The sequence below is a fragment of the Puccinia triticina genome, chromosome 3A, assembly GCF_026914185.1.
Source record: "Puccinia triticina chromosome 3A, complete sequence".
Classification (NCBI taxonomy): Eukaryota; Fungi; Basidiomycota; class Pucciniomycetes; order Pucciniales; family Pucciniaceae; genus Puccinia; species Puccinia triticina.
This window is the reverse complement of record NC_070560.1, coordinates 1,745,592-1,763,233: the sequence shown is the minus strand read 5'-3', so window position 1 is coordinate 1,763,233 and position 17,642 is coordinate 1,745,592. Positions and strand designations below refer to the sequence as shown.

The 17,642-nt window shown below is 45.6% G+C and overlaps 2 protein-coding genes across 2 annotated transcripts; one reads left to right on the top strand and one right to left on the bottom strand.

Annotated features, from left to right (window-relative positions):
* Positions 1 to 585: 585 nt before the first annotated feature.
* On the top strand, positions 586 to 3,203 carry PtA15_3A199 (uncharacterized protein; the record flags this gene model as incomplete). Its single annotated transcript, XM_053167143.1, has 10 exons — positions 586 to 622; positions 735 to 973; positions 1,066 to 1,185; positions 1,272 to 1,347; positions 1,430 to 1,484; positions 1,558 to 1,970; positions 2,050 to 2,126; positions 2,218 to 2,324; positions 2,412 to 2,614; positions 2,707 to 3,203. The coding sequence occupies 10 exons, from the start codon at positions 586 to 588 to the stop codon at positions 3,201 to 3,203; spliced, it is 1,824 nt and encodes a 607-aa protein (XP_053018390.1).
* A 7,053-nt stretch (positions 3,204 to 10,256) lies between these two features.
* Positions 10,257 to 12,626, bottom strand: PtA15_3A198 (uncharacterized protein; the record flags this gene model as incomplete). The annotated part of the gene is made up of 3 exons (XM_053167142.1): positions 10,257 to 10,268; positions 12,307 to 12,396; positions 12,462 to 12,626. The coding sequence occupies 3 exons, from the start codon at positions 12,624 to 12,626 to the stop codon at positions 10,257 to 10,259; spliced, it is 267 nt and encodes an 88-aa protein (XP_053018389.1).
* Positions 12,627 to 17,642: the final 5,016 nt, after the last annotated feature.

Sequence of the window (17,642 nt, the reverse complement as noted above, 5' to 3'; positions counted from 1 at the left end):
TTGGAGGTGTTGTAGTTGGGTCGCAGGCCAACCCAATTAGAAAATAGGCTGCCAAAACCCGACCCAGAAATCTAGCGGGTCTGTGGCGGGTTGGGTCAAAACCCAGTTTTTGAGACAAAAGCCAACCCGAGCCCGGCCCCAGACCCGACACGGGTCGGGTACCCGGCGGGTCGACCCGACCCACTTTCAAGCCCAAGTCACAGTTTTTTTTTTTTAACCCACAAACTGCACCCAGATCCGCCCACCACAAGTGGCCTAGTTAAGCTCGGCGAAAGCAGTGAGCCAGGGTGAGCAACGAGCTGGCGTGTTCTCCTCGCGTACAAGGAAACGATCAGGGAAAAGTGCTGTTTCACGATCTTACCGAGAAGCCTTAAAGCCCGAGCAGCATTTCCGCGGCTTGGCTAGGCTACTTTCAAAGTACCCCCGAGCTGTAGCCCCCGAGCTGTAGTCCGGGGGTGTGTATGGGCAGACGACCAACAAATTGAGCTCCTGCACTTTTGTACCAGCTGGCCAGTACACTTGCTCGCAACTGTCAACAAGAAGTACTGCATATTGCCCACATTATATCCCAGTGCCCGTGTCACAATGTCTATGGCCAGGTCGTTTTTAGGCCTCGAGTCAGGTAAGTGACTGGTCTAATTTATTCTCTTGAGGCCGGTCACGAATGTGGGTGAGCCACCATCAATACAATTTGCTGATCGATACTGCTTCTACTCGATCTTCTTAATGACTAGAATCGGAGGATGAAACTTGGAACCCCACTGAAGAGCATGCAGAAGACAGTCAGGACGATGACGACATTGAGGAGACAGATAATCAAGCCTCTGACGATACGTGGGATGCTGATGACCTCGAAGAACTTGAAGGCTCCAATAATGGTCCCGAATTTGGGCAAGCGTCTGATTACTACCCGCCAGTTGTCGAACCAGCCCAAGATGGAGTCAACTTGGAACGCAGTGGGTCGTATGGAAAAGTCGGTAGTCATACACACACCTCTTTGAAAATCACACATAACTCATGGAAGACACAATACCTTGATATCTTTTACAACGCAACATCAATCAGCCGCCAGAGCACTACCTTGCGTCGAAAAAGCGTCTTAAAGACCATTCATCGAATAGTTTTGATATTCTAACAGCCTCTGAAACTTCGCATCGTGGGTTTAATAAAGGCCAACTAGCATCCGTAAGCTCCATTTTCTTCACAAACCCCACCAAGACTTCAGTTTAAATATACTGAGAGGGACTTATACTACTATTTGCCATTTGTAGAATCACTTGCCAAATTCTCCCGGTACTGAAGTGGCGGCTTATCGATCTAGAATCTATAGTGGACAATATTCAGAAGGTCCGCCCAACTGCTACATGCTCTGATGGTGGGTTTGCCTCCGATCATGATTTGACTGAAAACCGTGCTCGCTGTATCTCAGACGGCACTTTCTTTTACACATGTACCCAAGCTTACAGAGTTTACATTTATGACATGTGAGTATGCGTAAATTGCAAACCAACCACAAGCGCCCCCCTGCTTGGCTGAGTCGGTTGCAACACATTGTAGGACCGTTCCACCGGTAACTTCTTCGAAGATATCGCACGACACCGGTTCGTCGTCTCAAGGCCGCAGGAGCATGCATCATATTGGAGGAATCCGGGATACGTCCACGCACAACTCGTCATTGAAACTGATTCGAACCTTCCAAGCGCCTTCTCAGAACTGCCAATGGACCATCACCGACGCAAGCCTTAGCCCGGACAACAACTGGCTTGCCTACAGCTCTATCACGCCCTACGTTCATCTTGTCAAGACTAGAGGTGAAGACGCAGTTCTAGGGCTAGGTCTGGAAGAGCATGAGCAGGAGGTCTTGTGTCTCTCTGATGATACTCGGCCGGGTGGGTTGGGTCGTGGGATGGGCATTTGGAGCTTGAGGTTTGACTCTCAAGGACGACAATTGGTTGCTGGCTGCACTCAAGGCAAGTGGATCATCACATGTCTGATGTTTTCACCATATATTCCGATGGAATACATCCTCATCAAGGGAACATCAAACAGGGCGCGTTATTGCATATGACGTAGAAACTAGGGCAATCTTGTCAAACATAAAGGGGCATTCCGATGATACTAACGCAGTTGAGTCTCTGCTGCGATACGAAATTCACCAGCCATCCCGCGATGCCTCTCATGACTTAGCTCATCACTATTTGCTTGTCCACCTTTCAGGTGTGTTTTGCCGACAAATCTGATCCCAATATCTTAGTCTCAGGCTCCGATGATTCATACATCAAAGTGTGGGACCGACGCTCCTTAAATAATGCCAAGCCAGCTGGGTTAGTCAAACATCCATCCTTTTCGCCACCAGATTATTGTTGTGTGACTGTTCGTAGATTTATCCCGATCGATTTAATCTTCATTAGCGCCCTCCTCGGGCACACCGAAGGAATCACATATGTCAGCTCTAAAGGGGACGGGCGATTTATAGTGAGCAATGGAAAGGACCAAGCAGCTAAGCTGTGGGATTTGAGGAAAATGATATCCGGTGCCGATTTTGAGATGATGAAAAAACCCAGGACGTTCATTACCGGTTGGGACTATCGTCATGGATCATATGCCCGGCCAAGTAAGTCGCCATGGCGCACTTAGAAATTGTGCGAAAGTGCACCCTGGGTGGACCAGGCAGAAGCTGAATCAACAAAAAAAATCTTCCCGCAGGATTTTTACAACACCCTCAAGACTCTTCCATAGTGACGTATCGGGGACATTCTGTGCTCAACACCCTCATCCGAGTACACTTTTCGCCCCCTAATACGACCGGGCAAAGATACATAGGTTCAGGCTCAGCGGATGGGAACATTCACATTTGGAACCTGGACGGCACGACAGCTCAAATAATCCACCGCTCGAAAGCGGCCTCGCTATTGAAGCCACAGACGTCGACAGAAGGGGCCGGAGTGGGCGGCAGTAGCAGTCAGTACAATTTCAACGACCCTTATCGACCGTCAGAAAGGGGCAGTGGACAATCTTGGGCTGCCGGTACGGATCTCTTTCGGCGTGGGTTTTATGTCGAAGACGTCGAACCCACGGTCAGAGATATCAGCTGGAACCCTAATGAACCCAGCATCATGTCTACCTCGTGGGGCAGTCGTAGTGGCGATCCTGGGGCACTATCAATTCATCCTTTCCTCCCTCATGGCCGAGTGGGCGCATGAACCACTCAAGCCAATCGTCCCTTTCCTCGACGTTTTGATCGGTACTACGCATCGGCGTAGGGATCAAATGACCTCTCCCTTCCTCCTCTTTTCTTATTATTCGGGTTGTATTCCGAGCATGGAAGATTTACCATATAAAAAAACTACCACATGTAATGTACTTTTGCACTTCTGTGTAATTTTACCTCATTTGCCTTGACTTGTTTATTACAAAGTTCAAAGGGAAGTCAATCCCGTAATTCATGACACTATGAAAATGCAATATAACATCTGTTTGACTGTTTCTACAGTTTATTGTCCACACAATACACCAAGAGTTGTGTGAACATGGACCAGTCCAGTCCCTGATGACGGGAAGGTATATATTGGCAATCTATTGTGTTTTGTAAAATGCTTGGACAGATGGCCCTGTGGCTGTGCCCAACCCCCCAACTATAGCATCACATTCACTCTTGATGCCCAACGAATAAGCAAAGCAAAATATGTACCCAACAGTCCCAGATTCTTGAAGGCTGATGCTTTTGGTTATCTTCAGTTTTATGGTTTGGATGTGATGGCATTGAAGGATAGTCAGGCACTAAAGCCAGAGTTTATTTGGCAAAGATTTTTCTTAGACAGACACAGGATGCTCAGCCAAGTTAGAGAATAGCTCCCTTCAATTTACCTCCAAGTTTTGCAAATTTCAATTGTGAATGACAGCTCTGTTTATGAAGCTTAGGGCAAAAACCCGTCAAAATTAAGGGTTTTGGGCCCTAGCACTATAACCGTGCTGATGTAAACACTAGTAATGTAAATTACTACACTTGTTACGTGGTAAATATAGCCACTACAAGGGTTTTAAACACTCTTTAAAAGAGGAGGATTTATCATGTAATTAATAATATATAATTATTAATTACAGGGAATAAATTTGGCGTAAAAAGTAGGTGGTAAGTGCTTAAACTGATTGGCTGCTTGACAGAGGCGGAGGTCTTACGGCAACTACTTATAAGGATAAAGCTTTAAATATGCTAATAAGGGATTTTTGATAATTTATAGGGTTCTTACGGTTTACATGAAGGAATAGGAATAAGGGGTTACTTTGAGTGGGTGACCCCCCTTAATTTATGAGGAGGAATCTAATTCTGCAATAATAATTCACTAATCATTATTATTTACTAAGTTATTGCAGTCTTTTGGATACTTGATGCATCTCTAAGGCTGACAGTGAATCTCCTAATAGAGGGTTTCACAACAGAATTTTACAGTGTTTTACCGCCATAACAAGAAAGCCAGCTTCTTGGGAAAGAATTTCCACGGGAAATTCCTTCTGTATTTGCCAACCTATGTGTATCCAAAATCAAGGTTGAACACATGATACTATAATTCAGACCTCCACATCTTTCAGGTATCCTTGCCCACCCTTTTACAAGAACTGATTGGCCTTCATATTCTGAACAAGGTTTCCCTGGTGGTATAAAATCACTCAAGTTATTAACACTTTTCCAAATTTTTCAGAAAAGTCTTTGCATTTCCAAATCTTAGTAATCTTTGAAAACAAATCACTTTCTCAATTACTGTTGTCTTGCTGTGCAGCGTGTTGGCCAATTGGGTTGCCCCTCAGGATTCTAAAACTTGGAGGAGTTCAAACTTTGGTTGCAAGCTATGCCTGGTTGCCCTCAAAATCCCCGCAGGTGCCCCAACCAAGCTTAACTAATCCTCTCTGAGGAGGCAAAAAGCGTCTCCAAATGACAGGCTTACATGTAAAGTTGGTGTTTTGGCCTGAGAAAAACAGGTTTTTGTGATATTTTGTTGTGTTTTGACTTCAACAATCTTCAGTGCCTACAAGTGAGCATCTCACCAGGGGAGATTTTGACACACTCTCCAGAGAGTGCCATACCGTACCCTTTTTATGTAACTGTGCTGGATGCCTTTGATGAAGGTAGCACTGCAAAAATAACTTGGTCAACTGCTTGCAGTTGACATGCAGGATACTCAAGCCAAGCTGCCATTGTAACTCCACATGAATGCAGAAGTGCCTTTGTTGGCACAGTCACTGTGCAAGGTGCACAGTGACTGTCCATTGAAGCTTGGGTTGAGTCAAACCTTGAGTAAGGCTGGTGTAACACCACAAGCTTCCTCAGAGTTGCCGCATGTCAACTGCTCACAGTTGACACAGTTTTTTTTTGCAGTGTAGTGTAAGAAGTAATAAAATATTCTGGAAATGTTCCACAACTGATCTGAAATTGATCCTGAATTCATCCATAAATCATCCAGAAGTCATGCAGAAGTCAACTAGAACTTAATCAGAACACAGTTGAAGCCACTAGGACACAATGAACACAAATTTCAAGGGTGGGCAGTTACGTTATCAAGTTATCCATGAATATCATTTGTAAGTTAGATTTTGGTGGCCTATATCTTGGTTTATTGGCAATGCAAATAAAAGAAAGCTTTATGTGGTTATAATGAATCATTTTTTCAACTTTGGAGACACAGGCTTTACCTCTGTAAAAAATTATCCCCAAAAAGAAACCTGAAATTAGTTATCCAACCAGATAGTTACGGATAACTGAATTTTTGACCTAGATTTAATGATTAAAAATCAGCCAGTGAGCCAATATGTAAATACAATGAATATATGTTAGGAGGACTATCAAGCAACACAAAGATACAATAAAAACTCTATTGCAAATCTCTACAGCTTTTTACAGTCAGTTGCAGCCAGCTTTTCATCTGGATAACTGCCCACCCTTGACACAATAAAATCATAATTCAATTTGAACTGTTTGTTGATTGTGATGATTTATTGGGGTTGAATTCATATTATTCACATGCTCATGAAGGTGTTCATTGTTTTCACTTTGCTCATTTTTCCCTTGTGTGTGCGCATAAAAGGTTGTTACAAATTGCAGGCTGGGCCTCTTTCAGATCAACAACATGTACACGCCGGTTAGAATGATCTGAAACACCCATCTGAATAGGCATGTTTCCCTAAGAAAGGCAGGTATCATCAAGAATTGAGCCAAAAAAGGATGAAAATAGGGTGAAAGTATTAGTCAAGTCAAGCTTGGAGGTTTGTGGTACCATATGCCAGCTAGACAACCTGTCTTCTTAGCACATATAAGCTTGTGAGTTGTTTTTGTGTTTTTTTGTTTTCCAATGTCTCCATGCACATGCATGTGAGCTGTTTTCCATTTTACGAATGTCACCTTTAATGTGTACGCGCGTAAATTGGAGTGACAGATCGCCAGAGGGGCCTTTCACAGCTCCATGACAAGTAAAAACTGGTCAGGAAGCCATTAAAGCCCCAGCTAGTCACATTTATGTTGTATGAAACCCCTTGCACATAGAGAAATTGATCAACATAAATTTGCCATAAATGATTAATATTTGGGCGTTGAATAACTATCATTTCATTATATTTCTTAATTGTGTTATACTTAAAGAATGAAACGGTTCTATACAAAATTGCATGAGGTCCTGTGATACTTCCTCATAAATCATAACAGACTTCCCATTGACTTATGAATGACTAGATACCAAGGCGGCTACGCCGCCACACTTTCAAGGGTATTTTTTTGGAGGAGCCCCTCTCATCCTAAAACCCACAGTGACAGTGAACTAAGCCCAGTTCAGACATCCCCCACTTCAAATTTCACAATTGCTATCCTCAAATTGGACAAAACATAGATTCATTTGAACATCATATGAAGACACCATTAAAATCACATGAAGACTTGTTGTCTGATCTAATTCACACAAGGAAAACCTAGGCAAAAAACCAAGACCTCTAGCCACCAGCACCAACAACCCTCCCTCCCTTGTTTGATATGCTCTGAAAGAAGAAAGAAAACGGTTATTTTTACTAACCCCACTCTAACTCCTTACAAAATCTAGAACCTTAAGTGCATGTGTAGAGTTTTTCAAGTATGCAGTGACAGGAAAACTCCAAAAAAAAACAAGAAAAAGAGGGCCGGGGGAGGGAAATAAAAAGAAAGCCCAAGAGACAGAAAAGAAAGTAGGTAAATAAAAAGAGTTATATATTTGGAAGATGGGTAATAAGGTGTGGTATACAAGAATAAGATCAGGAGTGGGAGTACATCAATGTGAGGATGGCTTGCTAGAAATGGGAGAGACATAGAAACAATGATGCACTTTGTTGTGGGAGGAGGGATGAGAGAACAGCATCCAAGGGATCATTTGTATTGGATGGGGTATCCATGTCTAGCAGCCTTGAGAAGTCGGCGCTTCCAATTGCCAAAAACAGAAAGACTAAAAAAATCTACAAAACCAGATGAATGCACACACACATTGAAGATAAGAACTCACTGGCGAAGAAAAAGGTGCTGCTTGTGTTTTTTTGAAAAAAAAGAGAAAAAAACAACTGAGATGCTGAGAGCGGGACAACAAAGCTGGAGAGATATACATGTACATGCTACAGATAGACAACCGAAAAAGAGAGAGAAATAATGGGGAAGCGTGTACATTAGAAGAAGAGACAATGGGAGAGGTTCAGGTGGGGAGCAGGGCAAGCCCGGGGCAAGTCAACGGGAGCATCCTGGTAAGGTCAGCACAAGACCTGAGCCGGACAGGGCATTCAAATGAGTCTCTGTGTTTCTCCGCTTCCAGGTTCTCTGGCCACAGTTTCTCAGTAGGGTAGGGAGGGAGGGGGATATACCCGTCTGAAAGGGGCCAATGGTCAGGTCAACGAGCTGCAGATTTGGTACCTTTTGGCTCAGCGCAAGCGGACAGGTCAGCAAGCCAGTTGACCGGGGCAGCAAAAAGTGTTTGAAATTGTCCTTCACTCCACATACGCCATGATCAGCGCCTGGTTTCAAAGAGAGAGTGTGGTTAAAGGCAGACTTGTCAATAGTGGGTTTGGCCGCAAAGCTTGCACTCGCTGGGCGCATCAATACTCTCACCAGCATGCCCTCGGGAGGATGAGAATGCCCATTTTGTCCGCTGCCAGGTCTCCTATGGCAAGTTGTCCGCCGCTAAGCTATCCAGCTGGTCCAGCAGCTCTCGCTTTTCCGTCTCCCAGGTGCGGTTCCGCCGTTTCTCCTTGGTGAGTTTGTTGGGGAGAGTAACTCTGAAGTGTGACCCTATTGGGGCCGTCCAAGTCACTCTACGCTGAATATCCAGCCACCGTACCATCCGCAAAGAAAGTCGTTGCTTCCTCTGAGCTTGTTCGCGAATGGCAACATCAAGAAATGGGAGATACTCTCCTTATTGCGCCCCCTGGTACGCTCAGACGGTCTTTGTACGCCTCTACAGATTGATTCCACGACAAGCAGGACACCTTCATCATGGGTACCGCCAAGTTCTTGACTGAAGCTCTGGGCTGATTCTGGTTCACCCTCAAGGTGAAGCTTTTCAACTCAAACAAAACAGGACAATCAATGAAAACTTAGTCAGTTCACAGATCTTATGAAGATCTTGTCAAGTTTGACTGGTCTTTGCAATCACATCTGAGGATAATCTCAATTCCTGCTGTCGAAGAGCTTCAGATGCTCTGGTTAATGGAGAATGTCTGAGGGAATATGGCTGACCAACAATTTTGTTCTTATCAGGTCGATGATCTGACTGAGACTGACTGGCTACCTGTACCAACTTTCTCAAGCATCCATCAAGATCCGCAAGCTCAGAGAAGTCTGCAACTTTCTAGGCCCACGGGAGGGTGATTTGCAAGGCCGGGCTGGGGATGTAGTGCTAATAGAAGGAGGGCACTGAGTTGGCGAGCAAGCGCTGGTTGAGGCCAAACAGCCGGCCCGGCGAGCCCATGGCCAACAACATCAACAACCTCACACTCTTTGACGGCAACACCGACAAGGCGCCTTCTTGCCCAGGCTTGGTGTAGGGGAGATGGTGTGTATGACAGCAATAACCAAGCCATGCAGAAGGGGCGTAGCAGAGGCGAAGAGAACAACAGATTTTGCACTCAAAAGTATGTACATACCAGTTGTCTGTGGCTTGAGATCTGTTGCGGGTTGGGATGGTGTTAATGGTTGCTAGCTGAGTTGATGGACGTGGCTTGTTGGTAGGGCGATGTACCGGGTGCTTGGCAATGGTAAGCATGGTCGCGTTGTGGAGGCTTGTGGAGGTGCACCTGGCAAGGCTATATAAGGTGGCCTCAAAGAAATCATTGTTTTCCTTTAGGGCATCCCCCGTTGCACTTGCGCGGGTTGATGTCCTCACAGCCCCGACTTTTGCCCCACGCACTTGCGCCAGGCTGAGCGGGTTAGCACCGGTCTCTTTTCACCTGTGGCATGTCACAGGCTGGGAGTTCGTTAAATCAATTGCTTTTTTTGTATATTAGTCTATTATAATTTGTATTATTTGTTTGTTGAAATTGTTTTTTTTTGTGATTGCTTGTATATAGGGGAAACCCTTGATTTTTTTTTTGGCAAAACTGTGGTTTTATTGAACTTAGATTTATCGATCATTTCCAAATACACATCTGACTGACATCAGACCCAGAAAAACATAAAATTACAGTCAGGCATTCTCTGGAGAGTGCATCAAATTCTCCCCTGGTGTCTTATAAAGGAATAAAAAAGACAAAAAAAGAAACAACAACACCAAAACATGAGGAAGTGCATGACTGAGAGATGAGAGAGAAGAACATGACAAAAAGAAATGAGAAGATCACAGAGCAGAGACACAAGCCATAAAACCAAAAGAAAACTAGAAGAGAGAAATACAGAAATAAGAGAATAGGGAAAAAAACAAGGACAAACAGCAGCAAAAAACCCACAGCAAATGCTGTGTTAGGACCAAGAAAGATGAAAGGGATGAGAGAGAAGGGAGAGGAAGGGAAAGGATTTTGGAAGAGATGGATTGAAGATGAGGAGGGATGGGGAGATGTTGAATTCTTGAAGTCTTGAGGATGAGGTGAGTGTTGATCTTGATTCTTGCTGAGAATGCTGCTGATCTTTCAGGTGGCGGAGGTGATGCTCCTGACTATCTGACAACAAAATGGGCCACCACAGCGTGGACACAGGAAGGACTCCCCATCTTACAGACAAGAGGGCCGGGATTGTGGCGGCCCCACCATCTGATGTGAGGTTGGCTTCAATGTGGACCCTTAATAAGCTCCACGAAATGAGCTCATCAGTTGCATCCACTCCTGAAGGTACATACAACCAGCTTTGCATTGCATAAAATCAATCATTCATTGTGAGAGGAACAGTGTCAGGGTGTGTCTCTTCAGTGACCGCGCTCTGAATGGAATTGTATGATAACAGCTATCACAACGTACTTGTTGGAGCTCTACTCTACCGGCTCAGTGGGAGGAATAAAACCACACCTCCTTAATTAGGAGGGGCTGTTGACTTCTTTTCAACCAGCATCTATACTTGTTGGATCTCTACTTGACCGTCTCAGCGGGAGAAATGAAACCACGCCTCCTTCAGGAGGGGCTGTTGACTTCTTGTCAACCTGAGTCTATCACAACTCTCTAGGAAACTAGACAAAGGAGAGATAAGAATAGGAAGCTCAAATTACCCGGTATTGGCAAGTTCAAGCAGAGGTGTTGAAGTCTAAATAGAGATAGATGAAAGCCGCAATTGCAGTATTCAAGTCAACGGTGGGTCACTACTTTACTCTCCTAGAATGGCCCTTTAATTCAGCTGTTACTGGTAAATGAACACATTAATGAGCAATGAAAGGCCAAATTTGCCCTAAAATGGCCTTTTATTGCTCAATATCTTGCTTGATAACTGCTGCTCTGCGTATAAATATCGTAGCTTCCTTGCAAAAAAAAACTCTCCCTGAGTGCATTATTGATATCACACCATATTTCACAGTGGTTACCAGTCCGGTTATCATAGAGTGACCAAAAATTGCTACGACAACGCTACTTTACCAATAACTGTAAAGTAGTGACCCACCGTTGTTCAAGTCTATCAATACTACAATAAAGTCGGGTGTGGTATCTAATCGGAGGAATCCTCTGATTTGGAGGAATTCATCTTACTTGTACTCTGCAGATCTTTTAATCTGTGACATATTATTTGTCATGTTACAGATCTATGTCACTGAATAGCTGCGGCTAAGTGCGCTACTTTGAGTAGAGGCTCCAGGACCCGCTATCTAGAGCGGCGTGGAACTTCTAAAAGATCAGGAAAGAGATGTGAGGGGAAATAGTCAACTACACTACTAATAATGTAGAAGAGGCTACAGGTGCTGGTGAGGCTGCCCTCTTGACTAATGCTGATTGAGAGAGGGTTACACTAAGAAAAATAAAAAGGTGTGGCTTATGATGTCTTTGACTTAGATGGCTTTAACACTAATGGGTTTGAGGTGTATCAATCCTACTGAGTGAGAGAGGAGAAGTGAGATGAGGGGAAAAGCAGAAGCTCTTGAGACACTGGGAGATGGGTCAAGGCTCTGAGATAAAGATAAAGAGATATCACCAGGAAAAATCAATTGTCACCAGACATCAAGTGACATCAATCAACAATGACTGTCACTTTTTTCCAGCTCTGGTGCTACCACAACTAGGCTACAATGGCCCCTTTGTTTCCTACAGGGGGCTGTCCATGCGGCCAACTGTGCAGCTGGTGGGTAGCTCAGTGGACTTAGGCTGATGTCACCTGTAGTCTAGTGACAGTTTATTTTTCCTGGTGTATATGCTGGGAGATATATTTCAATGGGGTGAAAGTGTATATAAGCGTGATTTGAAAAAGGTGCTACAGAGTGTATGTGGGGGACGGTGCATACAGAGTGCAGTGGTTGAAAGTGCATATAAGGGTGATGTAAAAAGGGGCTACAGAGGGGATGTAGTAGAAAGTGCAGATAAGGGTGATGTAAAAGGGTAGCTACAGAGTAAAGATGGCCCCTTGGACCCGGGTACCTGCCTTAAAATCACCAGATTTTGGGCACCCGCACCCACACCCGGCAGCCGCCAAGGAAGGAGGGGCGGGTACCCGCAGGTGTGTGCAGCTACCAGAATAGGATATAAGCCTATTCTGATTGTTCCAAGCTGAACAATCCATTGAGCTTCCTGGATTTCCAGGAAGCTCATTGGATATGTAGCTTCTCTGGCAGGGCTGTCCCAGCTGGGAATCATGCGGCCCCAGAAGGCCACATCCACCGGACATTGGCCCTTGGCCGCGCGCACATTTTTGTAGAGGTTAGCCAGGGTGGTAGTGGGTGGGACAACGTTGAGGGGAATATTGACAAGGGTGGTGACTCCGCCAGCAACGGCGGCCTGTGAGGGGATGGGAAATGCAGATGAGAGCCGCCAAGATGGATGTGGACAAGGAGAGGATGCACGTTGGTGCCATTCTTGAAGCCTTCCCAGGCGGTCCGGCCTGGCTCATTGAGATGCACGTGCAGGTCAACCAGGCCGGGGAACACAAGCAGCGGGGCAGGGATGTGGTGGTAATTGGTGTTGGCCCCGTAGCCCTCCGCCGGCACCAGCCGGCCGTGGACCTCCATGATCAGCCCCATGTGCTCAATTGTTGCTGGCCCCTGTGCTGAGAACGCTCACCCCCACTTGGTAACATTGCCTGCTCAATTTCATACACTGATTGCACAACCATCACCCCTCACTCCGTTTTCTTCATCTGGAGATCAGGAGGGATTTGGTTGGCTTGGGAGGGCAATCAAACTTGTTGGCAAGAGTTGGTGTTTGGCTGGCAAGTTTGACCGGCCCTTGCATGTACTTTTTGTAATACATGTCTACACATGAATCTGGCTCATTTGGCAGGGCGGGTGTTGGCGGGTACCCGCCTGTCTTTCACCCCAGAATCTGGAAACCAGCACCCGCCAGCGACACCTGCCAGCGGGTACCCGCCCATGGGTGCCGGGTTGGGTTTGGGTCAAAAAACAGAGCCCAAACCCGACCCAACATTTAGCGCGGGTCAGGTCGGGCGGGTTGAGGCAGATTTTAAAATATGCTGCCCAAACCCAACCCGATGTCATACTATTTTGGGTTGGGTCCAGGTTGGGTTGGTTTGGGTCTTGGGTCAACCCAACCTCTTGTAAATTTTATGACAACTAAGAGTTTTATTTGCTTTATCAGAAACTGCAACCAATGATTATTTACATAGAGAGGATTGCGATCGAGATGTTTCGAACAAGAAAATGATAAGAAAAACAAGTAGAAATGTACCTAAGAGCAGGACTTTGACCGTCTGCTTCTTGGCTATGCCAATACCCTCTTGACCGATGTGATTGGCTGGGACTGAGTAAGAGGTTGAAGAATAAGAAAAGAGTTTTTGACCAAAGGACAATCAACAGTGATCGTGATCTGATCTGTTTGTCTGTCTGGTTGACATCAGCTATCTGAATCTCTGCTATGCTTTAGGCATCGGGCTATTTACCTGTCTGGTTGACAAGAATGGCAGTGCTCTTTCGTGCAACCTAGGAATCCTTCTCTGATGAATGTGGTCGATGCCTATCAATCAATTATTATCATGTTAGATCAAATAAGAACTATCAACTGTGGTGTCTAGGATTCTGGGCCACTCACTTAATAATATTAAGACTTGTTTTGGTGGCTAACGGTGGCAATTGAATTCTATGAGCGAGTGAGCTGAGCAGAAAATGTGACGACTTGTTAGCCTGGGGGAAAGGCATGAGGTCAATTTTGCTGCTTCTTAAATACTCACGAGCCTGCCCTGCGGGTTGCTTCGCTCGCCTTGAGCCTTTCGTCACTCCCAGTGGGTCGTGTGGCTTGGGACCGTCCCCTCGGTGATTGGTGGCTTGCACCGTCTCCGGATTCTACAAGGGAGAGGCTGAGATTAGTAACATCTCCTGGATATTCAGGAGTTGAAACTCTGTGGCTTACCTTGCAGTGCAAGGGAGCTTGTATCACCCTTGTTACGCTTCACCAAGTTGGCTGCGACAGGTGTGACACTCTGACACCTCTTAGGCGCCAAAAGCCCCCAACTTGACTGTTGGAGGCGTCATAGTCGGGTTGCAGGCTGACCCAATTAGGAAATAGGCTGCCCAAACCCAACCCGACAATTTTACAAGCCGGGTCGGGTCGGGTTTGGGTCATGTCATTTTTTTTAAGAATGTGCCCGAACCCGACGGGTCTCGGGTTGGTTTTGGGTCGGCCCGACCCGTTTACACCCTGAGTGCTGGGTACCTGGTGCCATCTTTACTACAAAGTGTATCTTAAGATGATGAAATAATGATGAGCAGAAGTAACAGATATAAGGTCCAAGAAATGTACATAATGAAGATGAGCATTTGGTAATAGCTACAAGAACTATGAAGGAATGTACTGCTGATAACTTATGAAGTGGAAAATGTGTAATGAAGTTATGTAAGATCTGCAGTCCTATGTAGCTATGATACTATTGAATGATGTATCTAATAAATCTAAGGATATGTATGAAGAAAATACCTGCCAATAACTGCTGATCCATTTGGAAATCCTAGGTAGAATGAGTGGGTGACTAGGGGTAAGATGAGGTGTAGAATCTGAACATGCTATAATAGGGGGTTTCAAACATGGTGCAGGTCCTGTTTCAGGAACCCCAAATTCAGGAAATTGGTGCAACTGCAAGACACCCTGCATACATGGAACCAATTTTACCCAAAAAACATGCAGAAATAATTTAAAAATTCTTTGTGCAGGAACTTTGTTTTCCTGGATTGGGTCTCCTGAACTGGGACCTGCACCATGTTTGAAACCCCCTAATAATGGGATATTTTGGAAGGGTTTATGTGATATGAGAGTGATGGTATGAACAGGAACAGGGTTACCACACTGTGCAATCAATTTGAGTCCCCAACCCAGATTTACCACCACGTTGCTCAGAATAAGGCTTTGAAAACAACATCTTCTCAAGCACCCCTCCCACTTTAATCTCCCTTACTTTTGAACCCAACCTTGATGAGAAAATTAAAACAATGCATTTTTTTTTTTTTTTTTGATCTGCAAATTCAACCACTTCGCAGGAGCTATCCTGAGAGCTAAACTCGGCTTTCATCAAGCCCCAAGTGCGGTAGTGGGTGGTGGTTTGGGGGTGTGTGCGTGTGGGGTGGTGAGATGTCACGGGAGCTCAGGTGTTGCTATGTTTGGCACCACCTGAGCTCCCAAGTGAGCTCTAGAGATCGCCAAGTGGACCCGGGTACCCGCCGCGTGTCCGGGTACCCGCGGTGTTTTTTGTGATATTCAGACACCCGTACCCGTACACGGCACCCGCGGGCGGGTACCGGCGGTACTTTTTGCGGGTACCGCGGGTACTTCTGCTTTTTTTTATCCAACACCCTCACTCGATGACAGCTACAGACTGTTCATCGGGAGTGATGGTTCCTCCCGATGACCGGGCTCTGTCCCAGTCATCGGGAGGGTTGTTTCCTCTCGATGACCGGGGCAGATCCTGGTCATCAGGAGTGATGGTTCCTCTCGATGACCGGGATAGACCCCGCTCATCGAGAGGCTTGTTTCCTCTCGATGACCGGGATAGATCCCGCTCATCGAGAGGCTTGTTTCCTCTTGATGACCGGGGTCTGTCCCAGTCATTGAGAGGAAACAACCCTCTCGATGAGCGGGTTCTTTCCCGGTCATCGAGAGGGTTGGTTCCTCACGATGACCGGGTTCTGTCACGGTCATCGAGAGGGTTGTTTCCTCTCGATGACCGGGTCCTGTCCCGGTCATCAAGAGTGTTGTTTTCTCTCGATGACCGGGTTCTGTCCCCGTCATCGAGAGGGTTGTTTCCTCTCGATGACCGGGATCTGTCCCGGTCATCGAGAGGGCTAATTCCCCTTGATGACCGAGATCTGTCCGGGTCACCTAGAGGGTTCAATTCCTCTCAATGACCGGGGTCTGTCCCGGTCATCGAGGGGGTTGATTCCTCCCGATGACCAGGATCTGTCCCGGTCATCGAGGGAAAACAACCCTCCCGATGACCAGGACAGATCCCGGTCATCGGGAGGGCTGATTCTTCTTGATGCGGTCATCGAGAGGGCTGTACTATTCCTCTCGATGTCATCGAGAGGGCTGATTCCCCTTGATGACCAGAATCTGTCCCGGTCATCTCGAGGAATCAACCCCCTCGGTGACCGTAAAAGCGGGTACCCGGGTGCCATGAAGACCCGCCTGGCGCGGGTATTTTTGGCGGGTATCCGGGTACCTTGTGCTTTTTTGCCAGAAATCCCGCACCCGGACCCGTACACGGCACCCGCGGGCGGGTACCCGACACTAGGTCGCGGGTACCCGCCCGCGGGTCCTGACGGCGATCTTTAGTGAGCTCCTGAGGCTCCTAACACCCCGGATAGCAACCCGGGTGGCCCTCAAATTTGTCATTCTTGGAGCTAAATGTCAGATAGCACCGCGGGATAGCACCCACAGTGGGGTTGCTCTTAGTTGTCCCAACAGTGGGTAGTTACGTTGCCAATAACGGTAACGCAACGGTAAAGTAACAATTTTTCACCCACCATTAGGGGTGTTCAAAGTTGACTGCATAAAATTATAACACCATAAATTCATAAAATTTTAATCTGAAAAAAATGTGTAACACCCAATCACTCAAAAAAGAGCAACAATTCTAAAATGGTACATAAAAAATGATCACTCAAAAGTGTTATGATTTTATGATTTTATGATTTGAAAAAAATATGATTTCAACTTTGAACACCCTTATTGGTTGTTGTCCCACCTCCCCAAAAAACATCAGAAAAAGACTTGTATAATTGTCCCCCAAAAGTGAGTGTTTGGGGGTTCAGATGTATCAGCTGTTTGTACACCATGGCTGTAAGGAAAGCTTCTTGAGGCCAAGTTGTAAAGTTTCCAGCTTAAAGCATGGTTCTGGAAACATTTCAAGGTAAATACATTGGTTTTGGGCCCTTTCTCACGGATTGTTTTCAAATACATTTCAAAAAATCAATGACGACTGCACCGCCAACATCGTCTGCAATTGAGTTCGAAAAGTTTTGAAGTGGCTTTGAAAACCACTTCAAAACGTTAGGTTGCAGCCGTGGTGTACATGAACAGTGTGAGGGCTTGGCTATTACTCAATTTGCTATATATAGGCTATGAAACTATCCAAGAGAATAGTTTGCCGGTGCTTAAGTAATAACTAAGAAGATAGTTCAATGTGGATCACAGAAGAACTAAGTTTTGAATGATAGAGTTGCTTTGATTTTCCAAAGTAAGAATTCTTGGATGACAACTTAATGATGATGAATGTGATGAGAAAGAATACATCAATAAGGAAAAGAAAAGGAAACAAGAGGAAGAAAGGAACGGAAAGATCAGATAAATAAAATAAGGATTCTAGGAAGTAAACCAATGACACATCACAAAATCAAACTACATCATCATCATTCCGATTGAATTAGCTAGACCAAGCCTGCCTAATTAATCCCGAAGCGCATGAAATTGAGAAACAGTTAACAATAGGGGGGTTCACATTGCAAAAAAAGCAATGCTGATTTCGTCTGCTCATGCACCTGTGAGTAAGGTTTATGCCTTGCAGATTGCTTCCAAAGGGGAGC